Source organism: Macaca thibetana, chromosome 9 (genome assembly GCF_024542745.1).
Source record: "Macaca thibetana thibetana isolate TM-01 chromosome 9, ASM2454274v1, whole genome shotgun sequence".
Taxonomy (NCBI): domain Eukaryota; kingdom Metazoa; phylum Chordata; class Mammalia; order Primates; family Cercopithecidae; genus Macaca; species Macaca thibetana.
In genome coordinates this window covers 49,327,292-49,353,936 of record NC_065586.1, presented here as the reverse complement: position 1 = coordinate 49,353,936, position 26,645 = coordinate 49,327,292, and the positions used below count along the sequence as shown (strand labels likewise).

Here is a 26,645-nt window from a genome sequence, read left to right as displayed (position 1 = left end):
ATCGTTAGCTGTATTAATACGTAGGTATTCTATTCTTTTTGCGGCAATTTATGAATGGGAGTTCATTCATGATTTGGCTCCCAGCTTGCCTGTTGTTGGTGTTTAGGAATGCTAGCCATTTTTGCACACTGATTTTGTATCCTGAGACTTTGCTGAAGTTGCTTATCAGCTTAAGAAGCTTTGGGGCTGAGATGATGGGGTTTTCTAAATATATAATTATGTCATCTGCAAACAAAGACAGTTTGACTTCTTCTCTTCCCATTTGAATACCTTTTATTTCTTTCTCTTGACTGATTGCCCTGGCCAGAACTTTCAATACTACGTTGAATAGGAGTGGTGAGAGAGGGCATCCTTCTCTTGTGCTGATTTTCAAGGGGAATGCCTCCCAGCTTTTGCCCTTTCAATATGATATTGGTTGTGGGTTGTCATATATGGCTCTTATTATTTTGAGGTATGTTCCTTCACTACCTAGTTTATTGAGTGTTTTTAACATGAAGAGATGTTGAATTTTGTCAAGGGTCTTTTCTGTATCTATTGAGATAGTCATGTGGTTTTTGTCTTTAGTTTTGTTTATGTGATGAATCACATTTATTGATTTGCATATGTTGAAACAGGCCCTGCATCCCAGGCATGAAGTCTACTTGATCATGGTGGACAAGCTTTTTGATGTGCTGCTGCATTCTGTTTGCCAGTATTTTGTTAAAGATCTTTGCATTTATGTTCATCAAGGATATTGGCCTAAAGTTTTCCTTTTTTGTTATATTTCTGCCAGATTTTGGTGTCAGGATGATGGTGACCTCATAGAACGAGTTAGGGAGGAGTCCCTCCTTTTAAATTTTTTTGAATAGTTTAAGTAGAACTGATAGCAGCTCTTCTTTGTGTACCTCTGATAGAATTCAGATGTGAATCTATCTGGTCTTGGGCTTTGTTTTTGGTTGGTGGGATATTTATTACTGGCTCAATTTTAGAACTCGTTATTGGTCTGTTCAGGGAATCAGTTTCTTCCTGATTCAGTCTTGGGAGGCTTGTTGGGGTGATCAGACCCAATAACAGGTCGTTGGGATGATGAAGTCCAGTGGAGCCAAAGGGATGAGACAAAGATAGTTTGAGAGAGGAAGTGGGACCAGGGGTCCATTGTGAGTGTGGAGGCTGTGAAGGCCCCGATCTTGGGAGCCCATGCTATTTATTGGTGCTCAAACAAAGACACAGGTGGTGAGGATGTGGGGGTTGAAAGGAAATGGTGTATTAAGTGAACGAGAAACATATGGCTACTTGAGATAATGGGAGTGCTAGAAGCAAGGAGCCAGCAAGTCCAGCAGACTTGCAAGCCCTGCCTCAGCTTCTCTCCCAACTACTCAACTTTTCTCCCAAAAAGGGTGTATGCGTCCAGGAATTTATCTGTTTCTTCTAGATTTTCTAGTTTATGTGCATAGAGGTATTTATAGTATTCTCTGATGATTGTTTCTATTTCTGTGGGGTCAGTGGTGATATTCCCCTTATCATTTCTGATTATGTTTATTTGATTCTTCCCTCTTTTCTTCTTATTAGTCTAGCTAGTTGTCTATTAACTTTTTCAAAAAACTGTTCCTGGATTCGTTCATTATTTTTTTTTTTTTTTGGAAGGGATTTCTGTGTCTCCATCTTCTTCAGTTTAGCTCTGATCTTGGTTATTTCTTGTGTTTTGCTCACTTTGGGGTTGGTTTGCTCTTTGTGCTCTAGTCCTTTTAGTTGTGATGTTAGGTTGTTAACTTGAGATCTTTTTAGCTTTTTGATGTGGGCATTTAGTGCTATAAATTTCCCTCTTAACACTGCTTTAACTGCATCCCAGAGATTGTGGTATGTTTCCTTTTTGTTCTCCTTACTTTCAAAGAACTTCTTGATTTCTGCCTTACTCTCATTATTTTCTCAAGAGTCATTCAGGAGAAGGTTGTTCAATTTCCATGTAGTTGTGTAGTTTTGAGTGAATTTCTCAATCTTGAGTTCTAATTTGGTTGCACTATGGTCCGAGACACTGTTATGAATTCAGTTCTTTTGCATTTGCTGAGGAGCGTTTTACTTTTGATTATGTGATCAATTTTAGAGTAAGTTCCCTGTGGCCATGAGAAGAATTCATATTCTGTTGTTTTTGGGTGGAGAGTCCTGTATATATCTATCAGGTCTACTTGATCCAGATCTGAGTGCAGGTCCTGAATATCTTTGTTAATTTTCTGTCTCAATGATCTTTCTAATATTGTCACTGGGGTGTTAATGTCTCCCACTGTTATTGTGTGGAAGTCTGCATCTCTTTGTAGGTCTCTAAAAACTTGCTTTCTGAATCTGGGTACTCCTATTTTGGCTGCATATATATTTAGGATAGTTAGGTCTTCTTGTTGAATTGAACCTTTTACCATTATGTAATGCCCTTCTGTGTCTTTTTTGATCTTTCTTGGTTTAAAGTCTATTGTCAGAAACCAGGAGTGAAACCTCTGCTTTTTTATGTTTTCCATTTGCTTGGTAAATATTCCTCCCTCCCTTTATTTTGAGCCTATGTGTGTCTCTGTATGCAAGATGGGTCTTTTGAAGACAGCATACCAGTGGATTTTGGCTAATTATTTAGATTGCCATTCTGTGTCTTTTAATTGGGGCATTTAGCCCATTTACATTTAAGGTTAGTATTGTGTGTAAATTTGATCTTGTCATCATGATGCTAGCTGGTTATTTTGCAGACTTGTTTATGTGGTTGCTTCATCGTGTTACTTGTTTGTGTACTTCAGTGTGCTTTTGTAGCGGCTGGTAATGGTTTTTCCTTTCTGTATTTAGTGTTTCCTTCAGGAGCTCTTGCAAAGCAGACTCCTTTGCTTATGAAGCTTAGTTTGGCTGGATATGAAATTCTGGGTTGGAAATTATTTTCTTTAAGAATGTTGTCTATTGTTCCCCAACCTCTTCCTGGCTTGTAGGGTTTCCACTGAGAGGTCTGCTATTAGTGTGATTGGCTTTCCTTTGTGGGTGACCTGGTCTTTCTCTCTGGCTGCCCTTAACATTTTTTTTTTTCATTTCGACCTTGAGAATCTGATGATTATGTGTCTTGGGGTTGATCTTCTCATGGAATATCTTATTGGGGTTCTCTGCAGTTCCTGAATTTGAATGTTGGCCTGTCTTGCTACCTGGGGGAAGTTCTTCTGGATGATATCCTGAAGTATGTTTCCCAAGTTGGTTCCATTCTCCCCATCTCTTTCAGGTATCCCAATCAGTTATAGGTTTGGTCTCTTTACATAATTGCATATTTTTCAGAGATTTTTTTCATTTATTTTCATTCTTTTTTCTCTAATTTTGTCTGCTTGTTTTATTTCAGCAAGATGGTCGTTAAGCTCTGAGATTCTTTCCTCTGCTTGGTCTGTTGTGCTATTGATACTGGTGATTACATTGGGAAGTTCTCATGTTGTGATTTTCAGCTCCATCAGGTCAGTTATGTTCCTCTCTCAACTGGCTATTTTGACTATCAGCTTCTGTGTTGTTTTATCATTCGGAGCTGCTTTGCATTAGGTTACAACATGCTCCTTTAGCTCAGCAAAGTTTGTTGTTACTCACCTTCTGAAGCCTACTGTGTCAGTTCAGCCATCTCATCCTCAGCCCAGTTCTGTGCCCTTGCTGGAGAGGTGTTGTGGTCATTTGCAGGAGATGAGGCACTCTGGCCTTTTGAGTTTTCAGCGTTTTTGCACTGATTCTTTCTCGTATTTGTGGGCTTATCTACTTTCGATCTTTGAGGTTGCTGACCTTTGAATGGGATTTTTGTGGGGTCTTTTTTGTTGATGTTTTTATTGCTGTTGTTTTCTGTTTGTTTTCCTTTTAACAGTCAGGCTACTCCTCCAAAGGGCTGCTGGGGTTTGCTGGCATTCCTCTTCAGACCCTAGTTGCCTCAGTTTTTTTCTTACCTGGAGGTATCACCAGTGAAGGCTATGAAACAGCAAAGATGGCAACCTGATCCTTCCTCTGGAAACTCCATTCCAGGGGTTACTGACCTGTTGGCAGCCTGAAGGATGCACCTGTAGGAGGTGGCTGGAGACCCTGTTGGGTGGTCTCATCCATTCGGGAGAAACAGGATCAGGGACCTACTTAAAGAAGCAGTCTGGCTGCTTTTTGGTAGCACAACTGTGCTGCATTGTGGGGGACCCTTCCTTGTTTGGACTATCTGGACTCTCCGGAGCCAGCAGACTGGATCAGCTGAGTTGACCAGACGGCAGAGATGGTGGCTGCCCCTGCTCCTGGAAACTCAGTCCTTCTCAGGCAGACTCTGGCCTGTCATTGCTGGCTGGCTGGAATTCCAAGTCAGTGGGTCTTAACTTGTAAGGTGCCGTGCAAGTGGGGCCTGCAGAACGACGCTGCTTGGATCCTTGGATTCAGCCACACTCCTAGTGGTATGTAGGGACAGATCTGCCTTGCCGGGAATCCCAGGGGTGGAATATGCAAAACTCTTGCAACTCTGTGTGTGCCCGAACTGCTGCCCTACCTGGACGCCACACTGCTCTGTGTGTTGGTGACATGGTCTTATGAGAGGATCTCCTGTTCTGCTGGTTGCAAAGACCTGTGGGAGAAGTGTGGTTTCCCCAGGTGGGATTGCACAATCACTCACCACTTCCCTTGGCTGAGGTTGGGAGTTCCTTTGTCTCCACATGGGTCCCAGGTGGACTGTTGCCCCACCCTGCTTTTCTTCATTCTCTGTGGGTGAAACTATTTGTCTAGTCAGTCCCAATGTGAGAACCTGGATATTTCAGTTGAAGGTGGTGAATTCACTCGCTGCTTTCATTCCTCTCCATGAGTGCTATAGACTATAGCTGCTTCTAATTGGCCATCTTGGCACTCTCTCCTGTTTGCTTTAAATGTGTACAGTTTAATTGCATGTCAAACATTCTGCAAGAGTTTTTTAAAATGAAAAAAAAAAAAATTTCCAGAGATTTTGTTTTTCAGATAATTTTTCTAGTTACTTTTGGAGGGGCCAACACAAAATTGAACATATTTGCATGGAACACCCAACATAGGAAACAGTTTTAATTTTATTCATATTGTCTGTAATAAAGTAGATATTTCCCTTCTATAAGAGTTTTTTATGACCATGATGTCTCAGTCTTTTAAAAGTTTGTTGGACTTTTGATCTTTTTACTTGTATATACTAAGGAAAGGTCTTATGATATTTGGATTCATTCTTGGATTGTAAGGACTCACCAGTGGGTTATAGGTCAAACTGAGTTTATTACCTTGACCTTAGTTTTTGTTTATTCAGTTCTTTAGGCTTCAGCACAATAGTCTTTGAAAATAAAACACTTCTTTTGTAAGAAGTGATAATAGCTGGTAAGATTGCAAATAAAAGCCAGCAGGGACTGCGTATGCCAGTTTGAATAGTCTAGTACTATCATAGAAAAAGAATAAATTTAGTCCAGCCAAGGAGGTGACAGAGTGCTTAATGGTAGCAGGAGGTAGGTTTGGCACAGTAAAGGAAATGGAATAACCACATTATTAAAGACTTATTTTATTATTTATGTAAGTGGTCCCATCTCTGGACATAATAAAACATAGCCTCTCACCTCTTATACCAATTATGAATAACTTTTGGGTGATTCTGTACTATTTTGGTTCTTCAATATGTTACCAGGGAAGATGTTAAAAACATGGACTTAAAGTTTTTTAATATGTAAATAAAAATCTGTTGGGGAGGAAGACTAGGAGGGAGGAAGACTAGGAGAAGGATGTTAGAAATAGCTTAAACTAGTTGAATCTATTTTTATTTAAAAAAATTTAAAACCTGTTTTATTCTATTCTTTCAGTGCAGATAATGAGCAAATTCAGTATATCATATAGTTCAATTTCTAAAAATAATGGTTGTACATATCCTTAGAGCTAGATTATAGTATATTTTTTACTGCTTTTGTTCACAGGATATTTTGAATAATCTTGAATCATGTGACCTTGAGGATGATGATCTTATGCTTGATGTGGATCTGCCTGAGGATGCACCTCTTGAAAATGGTAAGTTGAAACAATATTGAACCTTCAGAGGTATATACTTGAGCTACTTGACTGTAGCCAATTTGATATTTGTTGCTTGCAGACTTCGTAATCTTAATGGAGCCTTTCAGACTGAGAGTCAGTCTTAAGTGATATAAAATAGGTTCATTTGCAAACTAACTTAAATATTTAAAACCTGATTTTGTAAGTCTTAGATATAATTCTCTATGATCCAATAACATTTTATACCATAAAGTAAGTTGCAGATAAGAGTTGTCTTTTCTTTTTCTGTGTATGTACCCAGTTTTTCCTCCCTTTATCTCGTATTGATTTTAGGAAGAAATGTATTTACAGAAACATACCATCTGACTTGTGAAACACTATAATATCTTAATTTGATAAATATTTTATAAAGATTAATTCTGGAAAGTGATGACCTTCTGAATGGATCATTCTGTACATTTTACTCCCAATTCTAGTCTGTCTTTCTCTCTAGATCCCAGTAACTGCTGGGGTGAGGCTTTAGATAATCCATATGGGAGAGGGGACTTAGGTTCTTTTTGCTCCAATGACATAGCACTTGTAGGATTTTTTTATCTTAAGGACTGTTGGAGAATCAGAAACCAGCATAAAAAAGCCCTGGGGGCAAAGGTTGAAATGGGGATACTCCTGGGGAGAGGGCTGCCCTTAGGAATCTGAGAATTTCCTGTCAATCAACATTTGCCTGGTCTCACAGGCCTCTATGGGCTAGAAATAAAGTAAAAATGGTGAGTGGGATCCTTTTATCCATGGTGCTAGAAAAATGCAAGGAATATTTCAGAGAGGTGAGATATCTGTCCTAATGCTTCACTGGGGTGTTAGTAGCCTGCTTTACTGCTTTACTACCAGCTTCTATTTGTCATACTGGTGAGGCTTTTATTTTTCCTGCCAGAATGCTGTATGGCATTCTCAAAATCTCAGTTGCTTTCAAAATAAACATTTATTTTTCTAATTTATGGATCTAAGGATTAGCTGGGAAGCTGAGGCTATGGGACTGGCTTGAGGTCTATTCCATGTTTCTTCATTTTGAGACGAGGACCACTTTGGGGCAGGTTGTTCTCATGACAGCAGAAATGCAACAGGATGAGCAGAAACATGCATATTATGTCTCTTAAAGTCTTAGCTAAGAGCTAGCACTTTTTTTTTTTTTAGAATAACAAAAAATATTTTACTAAAACATAAGATTTACAAAAGTTTCCAGATAAGCCATACCAAATGGTCACAAGATTTTTTGAAGTGGGGAATCTACACTTGACAGCAAAGCCACAGTGTTATTAGTGAGGGTTTGATAGTTGTTTAGTGTTCCCATTTTAGTTCAAACAATCCAAGCTTGTCCATCTGCATTGTCTAAATAAGGTTAGATTTGGTTAGAAAGCGTATTCTAAAGAACTTCTTAGCAGCTTTTAACCAATGCAATTAGATCACCAAAAAAAGGGAGAAAGGAGCCCATAAAATTAAAATAAAATCACCTCCCTCCTCAAAAAATAAAATAAAATAAAATAAACATAAATGAAATAAAATAAAAAAGAAAAACACCCAGACCCCTGGAGCTAACCTGACAACCACTTTCATTTACAGAAGACACTTATTTCTAAGCACATTCTTTTGGCCAAAGCAGGTGACATGGCCAAACCTAGCACCTTTGGGACTGGAAAGTGTATTCTTCATAATGAAGGCTCTGCACATGATAGAGGACATTGCATGTATAATTCCGTAAGGAGAGAATGAGAAGGTGAGGACAATATCCACTACTCTCTCACAGCGATAGAGATTGTTACACCTTTTTGTGGTTCTGCTGTCGCTTAGTATGCTCTGGCAAACAGCTGAGTTCTAGTGCTGAAAAAGAAAAAAATCACAGGTAACACTGAGGAAGAACAAGGAAAATGACAGAACCCTGGGGATTAGAGTAGTCCAAGGAGATAATCACTTAGATGGAATTGCAGCACAATTTTTTTCTGGAGTTAAAAGACAAGATTTCCCAACAGAACAGTTTATTCAGTAAATGACAGAAAGCATCACTGCTATTGAATCCAAATTAGTGACTTGAAAGATCAAGTAGAAAAATATTGTAGAACACAGAGGAAAAACATAAACCATTGGAAAGTTATAGGGGAAGAATAATGAGACTTGATGATCTGGGAAATTTAATGGTAATTTTTAGGGCTGGTAGTGAGGAGTGAGGGATTTACTTCCTCGGAATAAATCACATGCTAGGTAATGCATTTTACTTTGACAGAATTATAACAACTTCTCTTGGAAACTTTATGCCCTTTCTGAGTGGAAGCAGAGAGAAAGCATCTTAGAGCCTGCCTTATCTTTAGCAGACAACAGAAAGTTACCCAAATATTAGATAAAAGTACAATCGCAGGGAAATTTAGTCTTTGAGGTCTTGATTGGGGACTTGTGAAAAGTAGGAGGGAACTCTTGGAAACATCCCACGTAAACAGTACTTTAGATTTTTCTAGAAGAAGGCAAACAACTATTGGCTATTTCGAGTAAAGGAACATTAAAGAAAGCATGTAAGAACATGGATCTAAAATATGTAGCCTCCTGAGGCACCAAAGATAAAATAATATCTAGGTTTGGTACTATAGGAAAGTGGGAAATTATTGTTTTTATGACTCTTAAGTCCCGAATGACTATACACATCCATTACAGTTTTTTGGCTGGGAAGATGAGAATGTTACAGGGACTGGTAGAGGTTTAGGGAGTCTTATAATATGCTTTCTACTACAGGTTTTAGTCCTTTATAGGTTCTGGTTGTTGATTATATTATGCAGGTTTGATAAACATTTAGACTGGGGCTAGGCGTGGTGACTCACGCCTGTAATCCCAGCTCTTTGGGAGGCTGAGGCGGGCAGATCACGAGGTCAGGAGATTGAGACCATCCTGGCTAACATGTTGAAACCCAATCTCTACTAAAAATAGAAAAAAATTAGCTGAGCATGGAGGCACACGCCTGTAGTCCCAGCTACTTGGGATACTGAGGCAGGAGAATTGCTTAAACCTGGGAGGCAGAGATTGCAGTGAGCTGAGATCGTGCCACTGTACTCCAGCCTGGGCGACAGAGCGAGACTCCATCTCAAAAAAAAAAGTTAGATTGCTCACTGTGAACCATAACGAATGGTTTCAGTGCCCCTAATTCTACCAGTACCAGTGGAGTTTTGGCCCACAGAAGAGTGGCACCTCACTGAAATCTTTAATTTGGATACAAGTTTTCTGTGACCTCATTATGAATGACAGTTGTTAAATTGTCATTTCATGGAAGAAGCCATGAGGAGACTCTTTGTTCTGGTGAATGCATTTGTGCAGTTAATCTTTCCCTACTAAGTGATATATGTAGTCACACAAAGAAGGAGAGAATGTTGGTCAAATGTTTTCTGGACATTTGTGGGCTAGGATTTAGAGACTGTTATTGGAGGGAAGTTTTTGGAGATTGTATTAATCCATTCTCATGCTGCCATAAAGAACTGCCCAAGACTGGGTAATTTATACAGGAAAGAGGTTTAGTTGACTTACAGTTTTGCATGGCTGGGGAGGCCGCAGGAAACTTACAGTCATGGTGGAAGGGGGAGCAAACACGTCCTTCTTCACATGACAGCAGGAGAGAGAAGTGCTGAGCAAAGGGGGAAAAGCCCCTTATAAAACAATGAGATCTCATGAGAACTCACTATCACAAGAACATCATGGAGGAAACTGCCCCCATGATTCAGTTATTTCCACCTGGTCCTGCCCTTGATACATGGGGATTATTGCAATTCAAGGTGAGATATGGGTGGGGACACAGAGCCATACCATGTCAGAGAATGTAGGGGCAGAAAAATACGATACTTTTTCTCAACCATCATAAGGGTCATGGCTGACATACCTATAACAAAAGACAAGTTAACAAAAAAGTGTAACACATTTATTTAATCAAAATTGTACATGACATGGGATTCTTCAGAAATGAAGACCCAAAGACCCAGGGAAAACTCTGATTTTATGCTTAGGCTTGATAAAGAATGGACAGCTGTATAGAAATGTGATTGGACAAAAGGTTATGATCTAATGGTGATAGACTGAGGGCAGGGAGGGTGACCCAGCAAGGACTGTCTGTTCAGATTCTTCTTGGATTCTCTGTAGTATTCCTGCCTCCCACATATGGTGCAGAACCCCTCTGGAATGAGGGTCTTCAAGGAAGAAAGGAAAAGAGAGTGAGTGATCTTTCTAGGTTTTAGGGCTTCCTTTGAGGGAGAGGATTTTTAGTTTCTGTGACCTGCCTTGGGGAGAGGAATTCTGGTTTCTGTAACTCACTTTGGAGAAGGAAGAAGGGCAGGAAACAAGAGGATAGGAAGATCAGAAAGACCTTGCCTCTGAGGCATTTCCAGTTTCCCTTAGTTCAAAGTACTCATCTTGCCAAAATGCCACACTTTGTAGTATCATGTTCTGATCCCCAACGGAGAAATCCACACGTGAGTGTTTTGGTGACCCTGAGTGTAAGCTAACAGTTGTGGGGTCTAAGGTTGATATTTTAGTGCCTGTATCAATAAAACACTTGTCAGGTTGTCCTTTAATATTTAGAGAAATTTATTTTTGAGCTTAAGGGTAAAACAGAAAATTTGGTGCTTGACTTCCCCCTCAGAGGACTTTGCTAATCACACTTTTTTCTTCTTTGTTTCTTATCTCATGCTAAAGACTTCCTTCAGAAGGCCTGTATTTTTCTCTAGCAGGGGTTCTCAACTCATCGTTAGGGCCCAGTCTCGCCTGCATCTGCATCTGGTTGTGATCAGCACATTGAATTTTTGAACTGGGATGCCTTCAGGTTCACCAGTTTTTTCTTTAGTTTGCCACAAGCCACCATCATTCCCTATGGTATTACACATATTCAGAGGGACTCATTTTCTTTCTTAATCTTACCTGTTCTGTTTTAAATTTAAATTTATCAGTCTCTGCGTCAGGGGTGGTGGCTCACGCATGTAATCCCAGCACTTGGGAGGGCAAGGCATGTGGATCACTTGAGGTCAGGGGTTCAAGACCAGCCTGGCCAGCACAGTGAAACCCTTTCTCTAGTAAAAATAGAAAAAATTAGACAGGCTTGGTGATGCGTGCCTGTAATCTCAGTTACTCGGGAGGCTGAGGCAGGAGAATAGCTTGAACCTGGGAGGTGGAGGCCGCAGTGAGGCAAGATCATGCCACTGCACTCCAGCTTGAGTGACAGAGCTAGACTTCATCTCAAAATCTTTAATCTTTTCTAAGAAACCACCAGCAGTGTTGTTCCACATTATCTTTTTAGCAGCATTTTAAAATATATAACACGTGATTGATGGATGCCTTGAGAAGTTAAACATGATACTTTCTGCAGAATCTTGGAGCAGTCATTTCTCTAGAGCTTAAGCCCACTTTGTCTCAGTTTGAACATTAGTCTTTTGTGGTTATGGCAAATGTTTGCTTCCAGTGCTTACTTGCCATTATGCCCATGTTTGAGTTCAAGTTTCAATAAAGATTCCTCAATTTGGAGTCTGTATGTGGAACCTACAACTTTTAGCAAATACGAAAGCACCACATCAGTTTCTACATTGTAATTGCTCACAATATTTAACCCATCTCCTGGCCTATTCACGCGATTTGCTTGCTTCGTCCTCTGTGTGGACAGTGTTGATACCATTCGAATAACCTATCAAGTTGTTTTTTTGACAATGTTTCTTGCTTTGGGAGTGAGTGGAATTTCTCTTGCCTAAATTGAGGAAAAATATGAATTCGGAACAGTTAAATGTAGATTATCCCTTCATTATATAGAGTTACTTAAACTAAAGAAACATTTTAATACCATGTAGAAATACTTAACTGGGTCTTGACTGAATCTATGAATATAATACAAATATGAATTTATATATGATGTTGCTAAAGGCACTAAGCTAAAAGCAATTTTAAATCTTGAAGCCTGGGCATGGTGATTCAGGCCGGTAAGCCCAGCACTTTGGGAAGGTGAGGTGGAAGAATCCCTTGAGGCCAGAATTTTGAGACCAGCCTGGGCAGTATAGCAAGACCCCATCTCTTAAAAAAAAAACAAAAACAAAAGACTGTGCATGGCCTCTCATGCCTGTAGTCCTAGCTGGTCTGGAGGTTGAGGCGGAAGGATCACTTGAGCTCAGGAGTTTGGGGTTACAGTGAGCTATGATTGCACCACTATACTTTAGCCTGGGTGACAGATTGAGACCCTGTCTCATCAAACAAAAAGAAAAACCTTCTCGAGATGATTATTTAAAATTTTCTTTTGCTATCTTATTTTCTACTTCTGACATTTTTGGACATAATGGTCACCATGCCTTTATTTGTGAAGTTTTCTATAAGTGAACTTACAAAAAAAAAAAAAAAAAACTTGGTTTATTCCTGTAAGATGACAACAAATTGAAATAAGTTCAAATGTAAGGTTTCTTTTAAAACATGAAAAAAATTTTTTTTCACATTATTAAATGTATATTTCTTCTTAAGGTGATTCTAGTGAATATAAACAAAATTTCAGTGTCCTTTAAAAAATGTGTGTAAATTGTTACACATTTCGAAGAAATACATTAAAATGAATTCAGTATATATGAGAACTGAACATCTGTACTTTTCAAACTACAATATCCTTTTTTGGAATGCCAAAGTTTGTTTTTATCCAGTATACTGTAATGAAACACTCGTCATGTTTCAAATTCAAGTTTTTGGTTCAGTGAAACAGTAATTTAAATAAGCGAGGTTTTGTTTTTGTTTTTGTTTTTTTAAATGGGGATTATGTTGATTTTTATAGCTTTTTATTACAAGGAATTCTGAACATGCAGGACTTGAACTTTCTCATGTAGTAGTTCTCAGACTAGAGAAACCTTTCCTGTTCTGTGGCTTGGGTTAGTGTTTAGCAGTATTTTTAGTAACGGTCCTAAGTCAGTAGCTATGTAAGCACTGAGTGAAGATGGAGTCACAGGGCAAACTGGGCTTGCTTCCCACAGGGAGGGCTGGGAGTTGAGCAGGAAGGAAGGCCTGTTCAGCAGTGCCTTGGGTGCAACTATGTCTGAGTAGGCAGTCGGTAACACAATGTCTCCCTTGTGCAAAGTAACTCTCTTAGTGAGTGCTCAGATATGTGAGGAAAAAGTATTTGGGTAAGTGAAGAAGCTTGGGGTGTTTCAAAGAGATTCTTTTCGTGTTTTTGTGGTATTTGGATTTAAGGGAGTGTACTGTTTGTTGCTGCAAAGTACTGGCTTTGTTTTCAGTGGCATTTTAGACTTTAGAACAAGCTCCTATTGCAGGCAGATTGAAGCGTCTTTCTTTCTGAAAATGTGAGCTTAATTTTAAAAGTGTGATTTGTTTGTGATGAAAAGTTAATTTGTGCTTCTGGAAATCAATGAAAATTAATTGTAGCAGTCATTTATAGGAATGAATTCTCTTAAAAATCTACTGTTTCCTGTCATTTTCATTCTGAAATCAGAGCCAACTTGTGACAGTGATAAAAACCACCTAAAACTGATTATGAGTGTTTAGATGTATAATGTTGATTTCCAGGATAATTTGCCTGTTTTAAAACAGTGTGGCAGTTAATTGTTTACATGACTGTGATATAAAAGTTTTATAATTTACTTCATTTTGAATGATATTAAGTTCAGTTTTCACCAGAAGAACTGGTTATGCTTTTAGAAATCTTGATATTGTGATTAACATAAATGGCTGGTATTTTTAGAATATTATTTTTATATTTTCAGCAACGTTTAATTATCAAGCTATAAGAGTTAACTTTTATGGAGTATGTACATGTTTATAGTCTTTTTCTTTTGAATCTGTCTAGTGGAGTGTGACAATATGAACCGCTTTGACCGACCAGACAGAAATGTTCGGCAGCCTCAGGAAGGTTTTTGGAAAAGGCCACCCCAGAGGTGGAGTGGACAGGAGCATTACCATCTCAGCCACCCTGACCACTATCATCACCATGGAAAAAGTGACTTGAGCAGGTAAGTACTGTCCTAACTTAGATTTTATTTGCTGTCCTCTGATTTTGAATTATAATTCTCCCTTTTCCACAACCCTCAAAAAACCTGTTTTTATCTGGTTTGTTTTTAGAGGCACCAAAAAGCACTCAAGTTTTATGTGGTACTAATTGGAATAATATGTCTAATTTGTTCTTTTTGACCCAAATGTTTTTTCATTAGTTTTATCATAAATATAAATACTTTATGTATATCTGCTTTTTGGACTTCAAGTTATGGTATGATTTTCTAGCTCTCATTTGGAAATGATGAAATGTTAATTTTGTTAAATTTATAGTTTTTCCAAATAATATTTAAAATTAGTGCCAAGTGATTGGTCGTCTTTTGCTCATGTAATAAGTTAAAATTTAAAAATTCCACAAGTACCATTAAAAACAGAGGAAGGTACTGTTTAGTGCTGAAGGTACTGTTTAGTCTTTTCTTTTTCAAAGTAGAGGATAGTCTTTAAATTGATCAGATCTTATTTTGTAATGAGGCTCCGTAGTCACTGAAACCTGGGATCAAAACCTGACCTGGCACAGATTAGCTTTGCAAGCTTAGATAATTTATTTAAACCATCTCCACTTTACTATCTTTAAAACATAATTAATAATATCTCTCTCAGTGTTTGAGAATCAGGGGTAAAAGTGCCTAGAGTAGTGTCTAGTTTACAGTAGGCACTCTATGGAAGTTATTAGTTTTTCCTTTTCACTTTCTTATCTCATTCCACAGGGATTTCAGGTCATTTTGGAGCACATTTACAATACAAATAGTTCAACTGGTTTAAAGAAATAATGGAAGAAAACCATGGTGTTGTATAGTTCCTAAAGTGAAGGAAAACATTGATTCTAAGATTCTTTGCAGTGAAAGCAAAGAATAAAATTCAATTTATTACAACATACACAGTATGCATAAGATAAAGGGTGTGTTTTTTTCCTGAATTAGTTTGTCAGAAAAGTTAAGCAACATTTTCAAACAACTGTTCCTTGGATGTCAACAGTTGTAGAAAAAGAGAGGGTCCCCGGTCAAATGAGTGTGAGAATGAATAGATTATAAATATTTTTTAAATGGCGGACTCCATTGTGCTTTTATGTATAAATATAGTACTGTGATTTTGCAAAAGGTGGTAAAAGATATAATATGTAGCCATTTTCCAAAACGTGATCACAAATCCCTTATACTTAGTTTATTTTAAGGGACTATGGTGTGGATCATGCACACAAGTGGTTCTTACTGAGGAGAGAAAAATGTACAGCATTCTTAGGGGTTGCTAATTTGACTGACTTAGCACAGAACTTCCCAACAATTGGGCTGAGGTATAGTGGTTTGTTGTGAATGGATATAGATTGATCAGTTCATTGAAACTCTCAATCTTTGGGGTGTTGGTGCTGGGTTTGAGACACCCAGATCCACCTGAGCAAGTTATGGGATGGGTGGTACAGAAAGAAACCTCCTCCAAGACGAGCCTTACCCCAGCATAACTTAAAACTATTAATCTCTCTCTGTGCCTTGATATTAGAAAGGTTTGGGTGTACTAGCCCCAGGGCCTTTTCAATATTGCATGTGCAAAAGACCTTTTTCCTTTCTAAAACTTCCTGAGTATTGCTTCGCTTTCTTCTGTCCCTTAACTCCCATTATTATTGTCATTAGTTATAGGATCATGCCTTATCCTTTACTCAGGGGTATTGGAAGACTGGTGGTTGAGAACTAATACATCCACTCATGTTCTCATCGTAATACTCCTCTGTCTTTTTACCTGGTCTAATCTTCCTCTTTTCTTTTCCGCCTAGACCTCCTTTTTTTCTACACCTTTTGATATGCTATCTGGAATTCTCACATATCCTAGCACACTCACATTCTTCATCTCTTCACCTACATTCTTCTAATCATAACTGAAACCTAGCTCTTTCCCAAATGTACTACTTCCCCAGGAACATTTTTACACCGAAGATTCTTATTTTCCAGTCACCCTCTTCAGTGAAACTCCTCTTCACTGGTTCCTACCTGGAGCTTACAAAAAGGCTTGGCCCTTGGCCCACTTTCCCTCTTTGTTATAAGCTTTACTGCAGTCCTGAGTGGCTGCAGTGTTCATGTACAAGTCATTTAACCCTCTGTTTGCTTAGTCCTGTAGACAGTGGTCTCCAACCTTTTTGGCACCAAGGACCAGTCTCCTGGAAGACAGATTTTCCACAGGCCACAGGTGGGAGGTTGGGGGCTGGTTTTGGGATTGGGATGAAACTCTTCCGCCTCAAATCTGCAGGCATTAGTTAGATTCTCATAAAGCGTGTTCAACCTAGATCCCTTGCATGTGCAGCTCACAAGAGGGTTCGTGCTCCCATGAGAATCTGATGCTGCCACTGATATGACAAGAAGTGGAGCTCCTGTCAGATAAGCAGTAATGCTTGCATGCCTGCCCTCTGCTCACCTCCTGCTGTGCAGCCTAGTTCTTAACAGACTGCAGACTGGTACTGGTCCCTGGCTAGGGGTTTGGGGACCCCAGCTGTAGGATTTTCTGTGAACAAGATACGTTATCTGCAAATAGTTTTTACCTTTTCCTTTCCATTTTGGATGAATTTCTTTTTATCTTTTGCATAATTGCTATGGCTACAACCTCTGTTGAGTAGAAGTGGTGAAAGCCAATAGGTGTGTCTTGTTTCTGATATTAGAGGGAAAATAAATATTTTAAATATTTTACTGTTAATGTGATGTTAGCTGTGGATTTTAAAAGAGACTTTCTGTCAGTTTGAAGTTCCCTTCCATTCATGGATAGTTGAGTGTTTTTATTATGAAAGGGTATTGGATTTTGTCAGTTACTTTTTCTGTGTCTATAGAGATAATCTTTTTTTTCCGCTTTCGTTCTACTAATGTGGAGTAATACACTGACTTTTTCAGATATTGAACCAACCTTGCATTTCTTGGCAAAAGTCTACTTGGTCATGGTATATAATTATTTGGTATGTTGTGTGTTGTGCTGGTATGTTGGTATGTTGTGTGACTCAGTTTGCTAGTATTTTGTTGAAGATTTTTTTTGTGTGTGTGTATATGTATTCTTAAAAAATATTGGTCTGTAGTTTTGTTTTTCTTCTTGAGATATCCTTGTCTTGTTTTGATATCAGGACCACACAGATTGAATTGGGAAGTATTCCTTTCACTTCTACTTTTGGGAAGAGTTTGTGAAGGATTTCTGTGAATTCTTCTTTGAATGTTTTGTAGTATTGACCAGTGAAGTTATTTGGGCCTGGGCTTTTCTTTGTGGCAGTTTTTTTTGATTGCTAATTTAATTTTTATAGATATTCTGTAGATGTCTTTTTGGTCTTGTTGGTTTATAATGTTGTTTAAATCTTCTACTTTCTCATATATCTCTAATTGTTCTGTCCATTATTGAAAGTGAGTTGTTCAAGTCTCTAACTTCACTGTATCTTGTAGGGAAGGTGTGTTAGCAGTAAATTCTCTGTTTTTGTTTATCTGGGAATATCTTAATTTCTCTTTTATTTTGAAGGATAGTTTTGCCAAATGTAGACTTCTTGGTTGGCAGTGTTCCTTGTAATATTTCAACCCCCATGCTTTCTGATGAGAAATCAGCTGTTAATGTTATTGAGCATGTCTTCCACGTGATGAGTCCCCCCGACCCCCACTGGCTTTTTTTTCTGCATTAAGGATTTTCACTTTTTCTTTGGCTTTCAACAGTTAAATTGTAATATACCCCTCTTTTAGTTTATCATATCTGTAGTTTGTTGAGCCTCCTAGATATGCAGATTAAAGTTTTTCATCAATTTGGGACATGTTTGGTCATTAGTTACATTCTTTCTGCCCCTCCTCACTTCACTGTGGCCACTTAACTAAGGGAATGTATGAGCATCATTCCTTGCTTGTCACAAAAAATTTGAAAAAATCAATACAAATAATGTGAAAACTACTTAAATCAGATTTCTCCCTGGCCAGAATTTGTTGTTGTTTTTTTGTGGTTGTTTACTGACTTTTCTAGACAGATTCTGTAAAAAGTCTGTATTTTAAAAAAATATTTGAAGTCTTTGCTTGGTTTGATTAGTGGTCAGCTAATGGTTGGAAGGAGATTTCATTGAATGCCTCGTACTAATAAGTCTCCCGCCCTCCATCAGGGCGCTCTGTGTGTTTGCTTAGGCACACCTACAACTCCTGTAAGTAGTTTGCAACTTAGGCACACCTGCAGTCCCCGGAAGTAGTTTGCAGCTCTGCCTTGGCCTTCACTTCCTGCTTGTTCAGTTTCAAAGTCAGCCAAAGGTGGAAGATTAGGGAATTCTCTGGTATTTCCTTGGCATGTACATCTACAGCCTATACATGTATATGTTCTTCTCTATTCCCAGGACTATATTGGAGCATTTCAAAGCCTCTTGTGGACGTTTCTTTCCTCAGGTTTTCCTTTTATGATTTTTGGTCAGCTTCTTGTTTGTCCCAATTGATATTGCCATTTCAGGCAGCTGAGATTTTAAGCAGTGCACTAGGGATAAGGGAATTAATGAACAAGCTTTGAATCAGCTCAAACCAACTCCTGAGAATGGGCTTTTTCTAGGGAGCAGCCAGAGAGATCAGATCATAGCAGTTCTTTGGAAGTGGTGCTTTTTGGAGAGTTCTAAACCCATTTTGTCCCCCAATCTCTAGTGATTGCTGGATTTCACAGCTGCCATGCTTGTTGGAATGCTTTTGGTTCTCAAGCTACCGCAAAGGTAGGGAGATGGGTGTGGCTATTGGATAAATTAAAATGCCACAGAGCTTGCTGTTTCTCTGAGATTCAGCAGTTTTTATTGATTAAATGCTCCTTAGTTGTCGTAAGCATTTGGCTGACTTCTAGAGTTCTGAAAAAGTTGATTTTGATAAATTTGCCAGTGTTCTTAGTGCTTTAATGGAGGAATGGAGTTTTAGAAATCTCTGTCATTCTGGCATTGTTTCTCTTCATTTGTCATGCTTTATTTTTCTTTCGTTCTTTTTTTTTAAACTAATAGATTTTATATTTTTAGAGCAGCTTTGGGTTTACAGAAAAATTGAGCAAAAATAGAGTTCTCATATGCTTTCTCACCTTCCGTTAGATACAGTTTCTCCTATGATTAACATCTTGCATGATTGTATTATAATTGATGAGTCAATATTGATATTTTATTATTTACTAAAATTCATAGTTTATATTAGGGTTCACTCTGTTTTGTATATTCTATGGGCCTTGACAAATGTATAATGCCATACCATTTCAGTATCATACAGAATAGTTTCACTACCCTTCAGATTCTGTGTGCTCCACTTACTCATCCCTCCCTTCTTTTGCTGAACTTCTGGTAAATACTGATCTTTTTGCTGTTTCTACAGTTTTGCCTTTTCCAGAATGTCAGAGAGCTGTAATCAGATAGTAGATAGTCTTTTCAGATTGACTTCTTTCACTTACCAAAATACATGTAAGGTTCCTCTACATATTTTTGTGGCTTGATATCTCATTTAAAAAAAAAACAAAAAACAAAAAAACTGGCTAGGTGCAGTGGCTCATGCCTGCAGTCACAGCACTTTGAGAGGCCAAGGCTGGAGGATAGCCTGCGCTCAGGAGTTCAGAAAAAGCCTGGGCACATATTGAGTCCTCGTCTTGACAAAAAAATCAAAAAAATTAGCTGGGTGTGGTGGCATGTGTCTATAGTCCCATGTACTCGGGAGGCTGAGGTGGGGGGATCACTTGAACCCAGGAGGTTGAGGCTGCAGTGAGCTGAGATCACCTCACTCTCCAGCCTGGACAACAGAGAGAGACTCTGTCTCAAAAAACATTACTGAATAATATTTCATTGTATGGCTGTACTACAGTTTGTTTATTCATTTACTTACTGAAAAACATCTTGGTTGCTTCTAAGTTTTAACAATTACTAATACAACTGCTATAAACATTTATATACAGATTTTTGCATGGGCGTACATTTTTTACCTCATTTTGGTAAATATCAAGGAGCACTATTTTTGGGTCATATGGGAAGCATATGTTTAATTTGGTAAGAAACTGCCAAACTGTCTTCCAAAGTTGCTTTACCCTTTTGCATTTCCACCAGCAATGAATGAGAGCTTCTGTTGCTGCTCCATATCCTTATCAGCATTTGGTTCTGTGTTTTGAACATTAACTATTAGGTATGTAGTGGTATTTCAGTGTTGTTTTAATTTGCAGTTCCCTAATGATAAATGATACTGAACATTTTCTGACATGCTTATTTGCCATCTGTGTATCGTCTTTGGTGATGTGTCTGTTCAGATCTTTGCTCATTTTTATTTTTTTATAATTTCAACTTTGACTTTAGATTCAGTTGCTATATGTGCAGGTTTGTGTCACATATACATGGATATATTGTGTGGTACTGAGATTTGGGATACAGATGATCCCATCACCCAGGTAGTGAGCATAGTACCCAACAATTTTTCAGCCCTTGCTCCTCTTTCCCTCCCCTGTCTAGTAGTCCCCAGTGTCTATGTTACCATTGTTAGGTCTATGAGTACAATGTTTAGCTCCCATTTATAAGTGGGAACTTGTGGTATTTGGTTTTCTCGTCCAGCATTAATTCGCTTAGAATAATGGCCTCTAGCTATTTGCCCATTTTAAAATTGGGTTATTTATTCTCTTGTTGAGTTTTAAGAGTTCTTTGTGTATTTTGGATACCAATCCTTTATCAGATACATGTTTTGCAAATGATTTCTTCCAGTCTGTGACTTATTCTCTTGATAGTACTTTTTGCAGGACAGATTTTCAAAAAGTTTTAACGTTTCCAACATCCGTATTTTCTTTCTTGGGTTGTACTTTTCATATTATATCCAAAAGACTCATTGCCAAATCCAAGGTCACCTAGATTTTCTCCCTTTTCATATTATAGGAATTTTATAGTTTTGCATTTTGCATTTAGGTCTTTGATCCATTTTGACTTAATTTTTGTGAAAGATTTAATGTCATTCTTTTTGTTTGTGGATGTCCAGTTGTTCTAGTCTCATTTGTTGAAAAGACTATCTTTTATACTCTGTTTTGAACTGTCTTTGCTCCTTTGTCAAAGATCAATTGACTATATATATGTGGGTCTATTTCTGAACTGTCTGTTGTATTCAGTTGATATGTCAGTTCTTTTGCCAATACCACACATGCCATTTTGATGACTGTAGCTTTGTATAGTAAGCCTTGAAGTTGAGTAGTGTTAGTCCTTCGACTTTCTTCTTCTTCAATATTGTTTTGCATGTTTTGGGTCTTTTGCCTGTTCTAATAAAAAATTTAGAATCATCTTGCCAATATCCTTAAAATAACTTGCTGAAATTTTGATTGGGATTGTGTTATAATATTACCACAAACATAAAAATCTGTACATTTAACTTTTAGTATAAAGTTTTTATTAATGGTCACGAAACACTAATGATTTTATGAAAACAAAACTGTGACTCAGGTTACATAAGAAATGAAGAAGAAAAGTGTCCCCACCCCACACACGTACACACACACACACATACAAACATCTGCACTTGCTAGTCTCACCTATGAATCATGAACTTTTAGATTAGCACAAAATCACACATCTTAGTAATCAAGAAGTTCTGTTGGGAGTGGGAAGAATAAAGTTATTTGTAAGTATATGGGTGTAGCCATAGAATTTAGAGAAATTCCTTTAAAACTGCAGTAAATAATTATGCAACAATGATTTTTATGCTTGTGGGTTTAGTATCAGGTTCTGGAACTGTATGTGAATTCAGTTTAAGTGGGTAAAGAAGGTTATCTCTTCAAGATTCTTTTCTCTAGTTTACACCTTTTTTTATATATATCTTATTGATTTTATTGGCAACACTTAAAGAACAAGTTTAAATAATATTGGAGACAGTGAACTTTCATTTCTCATGCCTTTGAAACCACTGGACTCATTTTTGCCTTCGCCCATATCTCTAATGGTTCATGTCTTCATATTTACCTGCCTGTCTGGGCTCTGATTGGCCACATAAGATCTCACTTCATTAACACATGGCTACTAGCATTCTAGTGTGTTCATGCTACAGCAGCTTTGCACTCTTTGTGTTGCTTTCACTACCAGAGTTTTCTGTTAGAAATTCATGAATGTTAAAATTTATACAGAAGTACAAATTTATAAACTTAATGTGGGGAATTATGGCCAGTAATTCCCCCTTCATCTCTTATTTTTTCTCACCCTTCTTACACATTTGCCCCTGGATTTGTGTCTTTAGTCTTAGAAAGTGATTTTACCTCCCATTCTAAGATTTATTTTTTTATGTGGAAACTGCATCATCTTCTCAGTATCTGAAATCTCAAATTCTGAGATTAAAATCTTCATTATCTTTCTGTCCTGTGTTCCCGCTCCCTCCTATCTTCATAGTCTCCTTTTATTTTCTGAAAATAATCCCTGTTATATATTTGTTTTCTGTTCCATCTTTGCCTCTTTCTGTCTCTAAGATTTCTCTGTTATATTCATTTTTTCCCCAGAAAACTTCATTTGTTTCTCCCAGTAGGATTTTATGTCACTTTTAACTTATTGTCAGATGGTTTAGCAACAAATACATAGATGCAAAGCAAATGTGTCAGTATTTTAACAGTTAGTAAATATAGGTGAAGGGTATATTGTTGTTCATTGTAGTATTCTTTTGATACTTCTATTTGAAGAAATGTCTCAAGATAAAGAGGTTGGAAACTATTAATAATAATATGATAGTAAGTCATTTTTATTAATATTTACTATATATTATGTATTAGTCCAAGCACATATATTAACATATATTACCTCATTTAAGTCTTATACTAACCTAAGGAGACAAGTATTGTTATTATGCCCATTTTATAGTTTAGGAAATGAAGCATAGAGGGATTTGGTAACTTGCCCTGTGTGTTGTGTAGCTAGTAAGTAGCAGCTGAATTTGGACTCAAATGATCTATGCAGATAATATTAAAATGAGTAAGATATGGCTCTGTTTTCAAAGGACTTACAATCCAATTGGAGTTGAAAAGTGTATAGGTTTCTTTAGTTGATGCTGTGAAACAAATTAAGGATCATAAAATGATAGTTTTATCTAGTTGAGGGGATCAGGAAGGGCTTCTGAAGAAAGTAGCATTTCAGTACTAGGAAAAAAAAACAGGATTAATTTTGAATCTTATGGTGGAGGTGTTTGAAATGGAACCTAAGGCATATAAACTTTGTTCAATGAGCAGTAGAGAACATTGAGAGTTAAAGAAACTATGGCCCAAAGATAATAAATATTTTCAGTAGCTAATTACTGTCAGATATGATTTAAACTGAAATCTGAGGTGAGAGCTGGCTATTGTGGCTTTTCTAGATGTCAGTTCTTGGTGTCAATGAACAAGACTACTCTTCCTTAAAACGTTTTAAATTTTTTAATTCCATGCATTTGGATCACATTTATGTCAATGTATGTCCATATTCCATACCTGATTCTCATGGTGTAGCCTGCAGACCAGTCTCCTTCAGTATATTCCCTTTCTAATCTCTCTCTCTCACTTGGCAAAATAAGAAGTACCTTTTAATTTTATTATTAACTATTCAGATTATAATTCTAAAGCAGTGCTTTTGTCATGTGACAGCTACAGAATTTTAGAATCATGGAGATATAAGCTTTAAAAAAAATTCTAGTGTTTAAAATACGTGGTTCTTACGCATTCAGTGCAAAAATACAAAAACAAAACAAAAAAAACCTAAAAAACCAAAAACTCAGATGCAAAGGAAAAGAGTACACAGTTCATTCCATCATGGAGTTTATAATTTGGGCTGAATTGCAAACAAAGTATATTGTAATAAATACTATAATGGGACACAGTACAGGTCTCTATAAAACCACCTATGGAAGTACCAAGTCCTGCCTTAGGGGATTTAAGGAAATGTTCTCTGAAGTAGTGTCAGCTAATTTAAGATGAAGAGGAATTATCTAGGTCAAGTGCGCACAGTGGAGGGCAGAATGGAGAGACTGGCAAAGACTGCTCAGAGGCTGTGGGTTTGGAGGTGAGATTGTAGCATGCTTTGGGAATCTCAGGTAATTAGGTAGGAATTAAGAAGTCACTCTGAGAGAGGCAGGTGTGGTGAGGGAAGAAGTTGAAGAATAAATAGGATCCAGGCTGTCTGTGGCATCATAAGATCAACAGTTTGAAAATTTCTAAAAATCTTTTTCTTGGGTTAAAAGAAAGTCGGGTCTGAAGTACTTAATGAGAAGTAGTTTCAGAGAAAAATAATCTGGTAAAACTCTACCTCATACTGAATATTTGAGAATTCAGAGATTTGGGAATATTTGTTAAAAGCTAGAAAATTTGGTAGAAACCGTATTTCTATGTTTCCAATATGGTTGAAATTTAATGCATTGGAATTTTTGCACATTTAATGCATTATGAATTTAACTTTAATCTTCATTTTAAAATAGCCATTATATTGGAGATAATATTTTTTCAGTGTCTTATATATTGAAATTTTGCTAGAAGTTCAAGACCAGCCTGAGCAACCCCTGTCTCTACTTACTCTGTGTGTGTGTGTGTGTGTGTGTGTGTGTGTGTGTGTGTGTATTTGCGATACAGCAAGTGCGATTTCACATATATTAGAAGTTCTCGGCTGGGCATAGTGGCTCACGCCTGTAATCCCAGCACTTTGGCAGGCCAAAGCAGGTGGATCACCTGAGATCAGGAGTTCAAGACCAGCCTGGTCAACATGGTGAAACCCCGTCTCTACAAAAATACAAAAATTAGCCAGGCATGATGGCAGGTGCCTTTAATCCCAGCTACTTGGGAGGTTGAGGCAGGAGAATTGCTTGAACGCTGGAGACAGAGGTTACAATGAGCCAAGATCATACCATTTCACTCCAGCCTGGGTGACTGAGCGAGACTCCATCTCAAAAAAAAAAAAAAGAAGGTTCTTGTCACAATTTAAGAACCAACTGGAATTAAAGTAGCCATTTTATATTGCTGTAACTATGACTTCTGGTTAAAATACTTTGGTTAAAATATTTTGCTTTTTACTCCCATGAAACACATTACTTTTTTTTCCTTATTTGGCATGTATGTTATTGTATGAAACTGAAGGGAAATGTAAAAAATTTTAGAGTAGTTTTTTTTTTTTTTTTTTTTTGACACAGAGTCTAGCTCTGTCGCCCAGGCTGGAGTGTAGTGGTGCGATCTCGGCTCACTGCAACCTGCACCTCCTGGGTTCAAGGCATTCTCCTGCATTAGCCTCCCAAGTAACTAGGATTACAGGCGCGTGCCACCACGCTTGGCTAATTTTTTGTATTTTTAGTAGGGACGAGGTGTTACCGAGAGTAGATTTTTTTAATGCACTGTAAGATTAGGAAATACGCTGTATATATAAAACTTTTACAAAAGCTTAAATAACCTTTATTGGAAAACGTGCTTTATTAGTAATATAAAAACAAAAAATTCGTCTTAACTGCCTGTTGGGACTTTCAAGAAATGGGAGTCCAAGGATGTATACAAATTGAGAGTTAATGTTGGTAGCATTGTTATGGGGCTAAAAAAGGTGTGCAATTTAAGAGATTAAACAAAGTTAAAAACTGATGAACAACAGTCATTGCAGAAAAGGAAGAATAAGTTTAATTTTTTCAGATAAAGTCTTTCCAGAGGATTTTGTTTCTATCCCAGTTCCTAAAGAAGGTTTATTCTTCCAGTATGTAAAATACACACAGGATGGGGGATACAGAAGATAATTGTTTTAATAAACTAGAGGTGATTGCACCTTTTGTGGAAACATATCAGTGACTGAGGTGAGTGCAAGTCAGAGGCTTGGTGATAATGATAAGTGATTTGTAATAATCACTGCAATAATTTCATTATCCTTATTTCTTTCTGAAATTGTATTGTGTATCTTTTCCCTCCACCTTCTTCCCTTCCAGAGGCTCTCCCTATAGAGAATCTCCTTTGGGTCATTTTGAAAGCTATGGAGGAATGCCCTTTTTCCAGGCTCAGAAGATGTTTGTTGATGTACCAGAAAATACAGTGATACTGGATGAGATGACCCTTCGGCACATGGTTCAGGATTGCACTGCTGTAAAAACTCAGTTACTCAAACTGAAACGTCTCCTGCATCAGGTGAGTACGTAATGAACATTTCCAGCTCTGATATTTTGAATTGCAAAATGGATTGACTTTAGTTTTTTTTTTTTTTAAATAGTTACTTGGGTTCCTAATTTTTTTTAGGTTTCTGTAGAATAATGCTTGTAAATAGTATATAATAGAAAGTTTTGTGGAAAAAAACCTGTGGGATATTGCATGAGGGTCTCATTACACAGTCCCTGGTATTCACGAGTTGTATGATATTTGGTAAGGCAATCTCTGCTTCTGTTTCTTTATTTTCATAATAACTACATTGTAAGATTGTTGAGAGAATTAGAAATAGTAGTTGTAAATTGGCTAATCCAATGCCTGAAACAGAGTAGTTATTCAGTATTCAGGGGCTGCTACTATGATTTGAAATAAGTGACAAATAAGAAACAACAATTTTTGCTTTACATAATGATAGTCATATAATTCAGTTTTTGTTGGGATCTTCACGTTTAATCTTCTCTCTCTCTTTTTTTTTTTTTTTTCTGAGGAAATCTAGACTCATAGCAGTGCTGTCACTTGGTCACTTGTCCAAAGTTCACTTGTCCAAAGTCACAGGATAA

General features: G+C 37.5%; 1 protein-coding gene across 10 annotated transcripts in view; it reads left to right on the top strand.

Annotated features, from left to right (window-relative positions):
* The window catches only part of CCSER2 (coiled-coil serine rich protein 2), a 188,440-nt gene that overhangs the window by 92,340 nt on the left and 69,455 nt on the right, over window positions 1-26,645 (top strand). For 9 of the 10 annotated variants that reach the window (XM_050803815.1, XM_050803821.1, XM_050803820.1 and 6 more), the window contains 3 exons: window positions 5,910-6,000; window positions 13,820-13,982; window positions 25,875-26,070. In XM_050803815.1, coding sequence (XP_050659772.1) covers window positions 5,910-6,000; window positions 13,820-13,982; window positions 25,875-26,070 — 450 coding nt within the window. Of the gene's footprint in view, window positions 1-5,909; window positions 6,001-12,959; window positions 13,140-13,819; window positions 13,983-25,874; window positions 26,071-26,645 lie in introns of those variants that run through there. The other variant, XM_050803824.1, reaches the window with a different exon arrangement.